Source organism: Protobothrops mucrosquamatus, unplaced genomic scaffold (genome assembly GCF_001527695.2).
Source record: "Protobothrops mucrosquamatus isolate PMUCROS unplaced genomic scaffold, P.Mucros_1.0 scaffold593, whole genome shotgun sequence".
Lineage (NCBI taxonomy): Eukaryota > Metazoa > Chordata > Lepidosauria > Squamata > Viperidae > Protobothrops > Protobothrops mucrosquamatus.
Window position 1 is genome coordinate 391,714 of NW_015386892.1, and position 8,278 is coordinate 399,991.

Sequence of the window (8,278 nt, forward strand, 5' to 3'; positions counted from 1 at the left end):
GCTGCTTCACTGCACTCGGTAGGCTACGTGCAAACATCAGGTGGCCGCATAGCATTGAGGTGTCCTTTTCACAAAACAACCCCGTAAAGCTAGAGTGGGATGGTTTTCCTTTGCTCTAGAGCTGGTTAGGAAAGGTGGGTTTGCTGGTGCCCCCAAAATGAGGCGTTGGGAAAAGAGGTGATTTGGCCAGAGCTGTTTTCCTCCTGCTAAATTAGCTTGGTTAATGTTGCCCCATAAACCTTCGATAGAGTCCTCCTATTTTTCTAAGTTTTGTATTTTCCCCCTCTTTCTCTCCATAAAATACTCTCAGTTTATGGTTTTGGAATGGGAGGAAGAATTATAGCAGAGAGTTTATAATCTGCGATAAGACGCCTGAATCCATCCAGAATCAACTCTCTTCTTTTGGTCCTCATCTGCTTAGATCGGTACATGCAATTCCTTCCTTTCTGCGTCACCACACTTCAAACACCTTCCATACACCACCTCTGCAACATTAGTTTTCACGCAATACAGATCTACACACTGTCCTTGAGTACCAGGTGGGAGGTCCCCGCACCCTGAACTGCCATAAGCTCACAATCCTGGCACGAATAAAGAGCAAGCTACATAACAGAAGGAACAAGAAACACAACAGCTAAGCTGTTCTAAGCATCTGTGCTGTAATAACTAGACTGGTTTAGTAAACCTGCTTGCCGAGGAGAAAATAAGGAAAGTGAAAGATACATACGTTGTAAAGAACAAAATAATACAGGGGAGACATGGAAAAATAAGGAACCAAATTCCAGGAAGGCGTAGCCAGAGGCGCTGCCTCGTTAACGCAGACGGGGTGTAATGTCTTGGCACTCTTTGTCTTCTTCCAACTGGGAGAACCGGTACAAAATTTCAGTGTGGATTTTTTATTTTTTCATAAAGAACGGAACGCTCTGGGAAAATCGGCAGAGGTGTACAGTTCCAGGTTGGGAATGTGGAAACAGGTTATTGAAGGGACATACAGAACGCTGGCTAATCTCTGCTTTTCCAGTGCCAACTGGGATGCAGCGAGACATTTTAAAACAAACAAACAAAGCAGAATAATAAAGGGGAAATGGTATTGTGTGATGCACTGAGCCAGTGTGATTTTATGGTACAAACAGAGGGCAAAAAGAAGGTCTCAACGTTCAGTGGTTCGCAATAGGTGCCAAGTGGTTCCAATACGGGTTTTGGGGGTCTGTGATGTACAGTGTGAATAAAACGCTTGCGGCTCTTAGTCTTTTGAATCAATGAAGCACTTTTTTATTCAAATTTCCTCCCATCGGATGTGAAGCAGGAAACCCGGCTCTGTGTGAAAGTGTGTGTGTGCGTGTGCGCGCGCGAGCATAGAACTTCTAAAGGAGGAGCAAAACTACTTTTTCATTTTTTGACAGACGTAGTCTTAAATACTCTAGAATGATTAAATATATAAATAAAAGTGAAATAAACTTTAGAGTTTGCACACCGGAACAATTGTTGAGCTACTTCCTAATTTTTATCTGCCCCAATCTTGTGCTGTTATTTCCTCCTGCTGAAATAGGTCAGTCTCTTGCTCAAACTTCTCTTAATTTCAAGGCCATCACATTTTAAAGCTAACCAGGGAAATTTATTCTCCTAGACAGCTATAAAGAAATGTTCCTTATATTGCTTGAAACCTAGACCAGAGTCCAGTGCATTTGCAGTTCTGGAACAAGTTAGTAAATCTTTAGTGGGAGTCAGTTACCTGTTAATGGTCCCTATTAATTTTCTTCCTTGCAAAGTTGGCGGAATTTAAAAATTTGGTCTCCTTCTTTGTGACTGAAGGCTGGGGAGGATTTGAATCAGTTTCCTGAGAATGCTGGATGTGATTTGAACAGGCACTTTGACAAAGCTAAAAACACTACAATCCTCATTTGTGAAGAGACAATGGTATGTCCTGTATAATGACACCACAGCCTCACTTTTCTGTGTTCCCAATCAATTGTGCTAACCATACTTGCCATAGTTGGGTTTCTCAAGCAATATAATTCATATTAATAAACCAAGAACTCTTAATGGCCTTTTCTTTTTTCATTTGTTCTATCTGGCAAGTCCTCATCTTGTTTAAAACCTTCCTTGGCTGCCTCCTCTGCTCAGCCGATTCAGCGTACACACTTGGGTGAGACTTCTTATGAATGTCTGGGCCTGGCAGAGATTTGCATGCCGGAACCCTGCAGTCATTTGGAATTCCACAAAGAGGAATACAATCAACATCTCCAGTTTTTCTGGATTGCCAGTTGCCAGGAACTCTACCTGGCTGAAACATGGCAAGTCATTGAAGTGGAACTGCTGCTGAGCCAGGCAATTGGAGGAGTTGTGCCGGGCTTTTGTTGGGGGGGGGGTATTGTTTAACTGGGGCATCATGGGTTTCTCTTGTTACGACGGTTTTAAACTTTGTGTGCTGCCCAGTATCACTGCTGTGAGAACCAACACGCCAGCTAGCTCCCAGATGAGTAGATGGCCACCAAGGGCTCGCACATCATGAGAAAGGGGGTATAGTGAAAGACTGAGCGTTCGCAAGAAAAGTTATGCTTCATACAACTTTTGTGACCCAATTCGTAATTTAGCCTAGCAATTTTGTGTTGGTTGCTTTTGAGCTGTTTTAGAGCAATATTCTATTGTAAAAATTGTCCTTGGTACTTTTTGTTTTCTTTATAAAAACATTGGAAAAGCGAAGCTGTTCTGCATCCTGTGCTCAACACTAGCCAGTCAGGTATTTTTGGGCAGCTGCTCCGCCCATTCTTCTCCTCATACTTGGTGTCAGTAACTCAACCATTACGACAGGTATCCATTGATATTTTGGATGTATCTAATCCCCTTCTAACTTCAAGACTGTACTAGCCCTCGCTAAACAGAGGCATCCATTTCCCATCAGCTCAGTAAAATTTTAAAAGCAGGTCCCTGCAAGCAGAACTTTCATCCCCCACTATCAATATCTGCGAGTAATTCCAGTAATTTGGAACTTGGCTTCATCGGCAACAGCTCACCACAGGAAATATTTATGGAAGTTTTCATGGTTGATGTCTAGATAAAGGGAATGCAGGAACTCAACTCTGAAAAGGAAATCAACAGTGGATCTTCATGAAAAAAAATGCGGAACATCGTTAAGACAGAAGAGTCAGAATAAAGTTTATTTTTATGGAAATTAAGGTATATCCTACAAGAAAAGATCTATTGCATCAAGCTAAACTGTGTCTGGTCCAGTATCAGCAAGCCCGATCATTTTTTAAAAGAGTAAATGCACTATTATTTGGTGTCCAGTTGTCTCCATTTGGTTACTATAGTTCACATTGTTGTACCAATTAAAACAAAAATGAAATGGGGAAAAAAAATTGAGCTGCTTTGAGTGCTTCATTACAACGTACTCTGTGGTTTGTATCTTTTGCTCTAATGCTAAACAGAACTGGCTGCCAGCAATTAGTTTATTAATTACGCCAAGTGTCAAATTTGTTACTTGGAAGAAAAAACTAGAGAAGGGATCCTGAAGATACCTTGGTCTGAGCCTGGATTAATTGTTTGACCCCTTAGAGCAGGGGAAATAGCTTTAACGAACAGGAAGTTGAGGCACTACTAAAGCAAAGGCCAGATAAAAAGAGCCTTGAGAAGGGGCCCAAAAGGCAATGTGAGAAAACGTCTCGTTCTAGTCCCTTCCTGGTTCACACCAAGGTTGGGGGAGAGAAGCTTATTCAGAACTGCAAGATTCTGTTAGTATAGCTTTACAATCAAAGTAGTGCTATCTTTCCAGGTCCTGTCCCTTTCAGATGTGTTATCCTTCAACTACCATCACCTAGTGGACAGCCTGACCAGTGAGACGTACGAGTTGGAAGTCCAGCACATTCAGAGAGCAACAAATGGGAAAGATTGCTTTAAATTCTATATTTAAAGTTGAGTGATTACACTCTACCTACAGTACTGTTTCTACCTTCAAGAATGATTTGAAAAGTCAGTAAAGAAAACTTGAGACTCTAGGAGGCACACTTCTCCAGGTCATGTCCTTCCCCAGATGGCTTCTTTCACGTTCATAATTCTTTGCTACAGTTTTCCTCTCAGAGAAGAATAGCCATCATAAACCAAAGATTGATCCAGAGAGACTGCTTTAGAGCTGTAAGAACCAGCCTTCTCTTCTCTGTCCACAAGGCAGTCGTCCTCCTGACACCACCTGCGGAAGGTAAGGAGAAAGCCACCTGTCTTCAAATTAAAACGGCGTTTCCCAGTTTCAGACCCCGTCTACCTCAACATTGCTTCCTGTTGCTAAAACGTGATGGCGCATCCTGGATACCGAGTATATTGCAGAAAGCTTTGGTGGCATCTGCCCTGGCAGCTGAGCTCTAGAGCTTAATGACACATATCAGAAAACTGGATAAACAAAGCCAATCATTTTGAGCTGCTGTAAACAAATTATCGCGTACCCCAGCGGCCCCCAACCTTTTGGGCACCAGGGACCGGTTCCATGGAGAGAGCTTTTTACACAGACTGGAGGGGTGTGTGGTTTCGCAGGCTGCCTGCATCCCATGGATGGAGCTTCGCTTGTTTGCACAGACCGGTTTCTAGCATGACACGCACCGGTGCCGGTTCAAGGACCAGGTGTTGGGGACTCCTGGTGTACCCACTTGTTAGGACAGAGGTGAGTGATTTTCCCAGAGTCTAGGAACGGAACTAGTTCTCACAACCAGTTAGAAGGCTTCCTGTGTCACTGCAAGGGTGGACTCAGGGAGGTTGACCAGGGAGGTTGTTTGGAATATTGGGGAGGGGGGGGACAGACCACTCCCTTTTTACCTAACTTGCAAGCTGGAAATTGTATCATCTAAATTTTGTCCAATTTCAGTAGAATAATATTGGGCCTGAAGGGGATTTTAAAGGGGGGAAATGGCAGCTGCTGCCATCCCCGAATTTGATTCCCATTTCCATCCTTAATGTTTAAAAGGCGGGGAGGCAAGGGGGAACCCAATTTGTGCCACTACAACTCACACCTAGGTTCAGGGGTGCTGTGGGGGAACTCATCGTCCCCGCCTGCACTAAGGCTGTCAGCTGCTCCTTGCTGGATCTAATTGTTCATTTTTCTTCTCCAAACTCCAGTCTCAGTTCTCTGGCCTCATGTCAGGTGCTTGTCCTATTCAAGCTGCTATTTCTCAATTTTCAGAGCAGCTGCTGCAGCCATAGAGCAAAATTGTTTCCCAACTTAATGTGTGCAATATTTGGGGTTTCTCAGTCTTTGCTTTGATATTAGATTGAATGGGTACCTCTGAGCAGCGTAGATATTTGTGGCTGATGCACCAGCCCCGGTGGCGTGCTCCAGCAGAAGGACTCCTGCGGGGAATACATGCATAGTCGATTAAACATTTCTGATTTGCTTCCTAATGAGATCTAATGGGATCTACCCTGTAACCCGAATCGTCTCGGCACTTGACCACATGGAGAACTCTTTATTGTGGGCAACAATTTGAAAGCTCCTTTTAAAGTCTTCCTATTAATCCTCATTAGCAGCATTCCAGGAACCGCTTTCTCAAAGGATTCCTGCTTGTTTTTTAGCCACTGCCAAACTTGATTTTAGGAGAACAGTTCACAGCATGAGCTGTGGAATTAGAAAAGAACCCCCAACATGTTAAATAATGCACAAGAACAGGACACTGCTTCAGATCCCATTTATAGAAGACAAGACTAATGTTATTGATCTTAAGTTTAATCCAAGCTCAAAATCTGTGGGTTTCTCTGCCTCCCTGATCGATTCAGTTTTGTACTGTTAAATTTGATGTGGTTTTTTTTATTATTTCTAACTGTAGCACAGTACTACCATCCTCAGTGCTGCACATACCACATGCTAGTTTTTCTCTAATTAGCTTGCTTGCCAACAGTTGCAGAACCAGAGGCTGTTCGGTTTTCTGTCTGTGCCATCACTCCAAGAAGAGAATCCTGTTTTTTAAAGCATTGCATGCATACTCTGAATGCTGCGTTGGTTTAGAGGATTCAAAGTCTCTCTGAGCAACATTCAACAATTTGAGATGATTTTTGTGTTGAGCAATTACCTTCATAGATCCATGCCAGAGAATAGGCAAAGTCTCTTGCTGCAATTTGCCACTCAGCTTCTCCCTTTGAGTCCATTCTTAGAACAAACTGCTTGAGTTTTTGCAGATTATTCTGAACTATTTGCACAGAAGTTTGCAGTTCGGACTGTCGGGTAGCTGCCTCCAATTTGGCCTGCAAGGAAACCCCCAAGTCACAGAACAAACACTCATAATAACTCAAATCACCTCGGGCTAGCAGAAGAAATTACTCAACTGCTACTTCTCTGGAGATAGGATTCTCTATTCCCCCAAGACTGTTGCAAAAAAATAAGGATAAGATTAGTGGCACCTCAGAATGAACTGGTTATACAAGCATCTGTGAATCAGAGAAGAGGGTCAACCTTTATTCCGGCTAAGGACTGCATTGGTCTTTTGAGGGTTACATACCTCAAAATTAGTGGATGGGACAACTGATGTAAGAAGTGGTAGTAAATTCTGATTGTGCTACTTAGAAGACCAATGGGAGATGATGAACAATCTTATAACTTAATCCAGTCTTTCCTCAAAACACACAGCAGTTTTAGAGCCTGTTAACCTGGTTGGTGCTACTTTTTGTGCTATCCTGGGCTTTCTAAGGCTTCTGTAAAATGCACGTTGCACCTCCTTTTTCTCTAAAACCTCCCCACTGAAGGCACTATAATTAAATGCTTGACTACGAACAAGATGAAATAAACTGCAAACTACAGAAAAGTGAGTTCTGAAGCGGCAACAGCAGCACATCAACGTCAAAAAATGCCGCCTTAATTTTACACGAGGCTGACTGAGCCTGTTGCTTCTACTAGGTGCCTCTCAAATTTTAACATTTATCGGTGGTGTGACAAACTCATTTATTGGTGTCTGCAGAAAGCTTACCTGGGCAGTGGAGAAAAAGACATCCAGCGCTTTTCCTTGGCTCTTGAGAATGCAGCGCAGAACATCCAGGGACAGGATGTTAGTAGTTCCCTCCCAGATTGGTAGCACCTGGGGGGGAAGAGAGGCAGAGCTGGAGAAGCAGATGCCAGAGGGACAACTTTGAGGAGTAAGTTGGGCTGACCGAGGATAACAGTCCCAAAGTCTCCCAATAGTTCCCATGGTTTTCTGGGTCTAGCACCATAAACACTAAAGAATAAGGTATTTTCACATTTCTATGAATGAATGTTCTGCACTTTAATGTGTCCTTCTCACTAGAATTGCTTAAAAATAAATCAGTTCTCAGTAATGACCTTGGAAATGTTATTTTTTAACATTTTCTTTTGTAAGTGAATCTGTTTTCCAAACAAACTTGGAACATCTCCAAGTGTTGTGGAATGCCACTATTAACGTTCTCAAAGGTAAATATTCCATTTAATAGGCTTTTAATTTCTTTACGAAAGAACTTTCTGAGTATTCAGAGGCCTGAATTACTTTTTCCCCTTCATGATCTCAGAAGTCTGCGATAACAAAGCTTAGGAAGAAAAAGTGAAACAAAGGAACTAAGGTGCAAATTTGTCTTCCTGTTTCTTCTCTAAAATAGCAGCAGACTGCAAGAAGGAGTAAGGAGATGGAGTAAAAAAAATAATGAAAAAGTCCAGTGCTTTTTACCTGGGTATCCCTGAGCAAAACAGGCAGGCCTGTATCTTCCATGAAGCCCTGTCCTCCGAAACACTCCAGGCTTTCTGAATTCACAGCAACAGCCTGAAACGCAAACTGACTTGTTTACACATCTGACAAATAAGCCGGGCTGAGAGAAGGACAAACAACAATCCACCAGATACATAAATGTTAGAATCTATTTTTGCTCTTGTGCATTTGATCTTTAAAGACATCTCAGCCCGCTTGGCTCGAGGACTCGGGGCCCTGCCTGCTTACGGTCTTCTGCCCAGTCAAATATGATCAGAAGGAGCCCGGCAGCCCTCCTCTGCCAAGCCCGTTCCGTTCAAAGGCATCTGCTTTCAGGAGTTTTTGACAAAAACTGATGCCTTTGGAGAAACATTGTTGGGGAAGAGGGGCTGGCAATGGTTCCCGATTCCCTGATCCCTAGACTGAGATGCCCTCTGGGCCAGTCTTGGGAACCGCTTAGCCCACGGAATCAAAGTGACCCTGACCTGCTTTGCAGTGTAAAGCTTAGCGAGAGGAGTGAGCAGCCTCAGCATGTGCTTCTCCTGCTCCGTCGCCATCTTCGTTTCTTCCAGGCCAAGCAGTCTCGCGAGCTCCATCACCAGCAGGAACGC

General features: G+C 43.3%; 1 protein-coding gene across 1 annotated transcript in view; it reads right to left on the reverse strand.

Moving 5' to 3' along the window:
- Positions 1–3,178: 3,178 nt before the first annotated feature.
- LOC107288801 (acyl-CoA dehydrogenase family member 11-like) overlaps positions 3,179–8,278 on the reverse strand; it is a 20,269-nt gene continuing 15,169 nt past the window's right edge. Inside the window, exons 7-12 of the mRNA XM_015817450.1 lie at positions 8,153–8,277; positions 7,650–7,742; positions 6,942–7,049; positions 6,051–6,222; positions 5,268–5,334; positions 3,179–4,186 (exon numbers count right to left, since the gene is read on the reverse strand). Coding sequence (XP_015672936.1) covers positions 4,060–4,186; positions 5,268–5,334; positions 6,051–6,222; positions 6,942–7,049; positions 7,650–7,742; positions 8,153–8,277 — 692 coding nt within the window. The 3' untranslated portion in view covers positions 3,179–4,059. The remainder of the gene's footprint in view (positions 4,187–5,267; positions 5,335–6,050; positions 6,223–6,941; positions 7,050–7,649; positions 7,743–8,152; position 8,278) is intronic.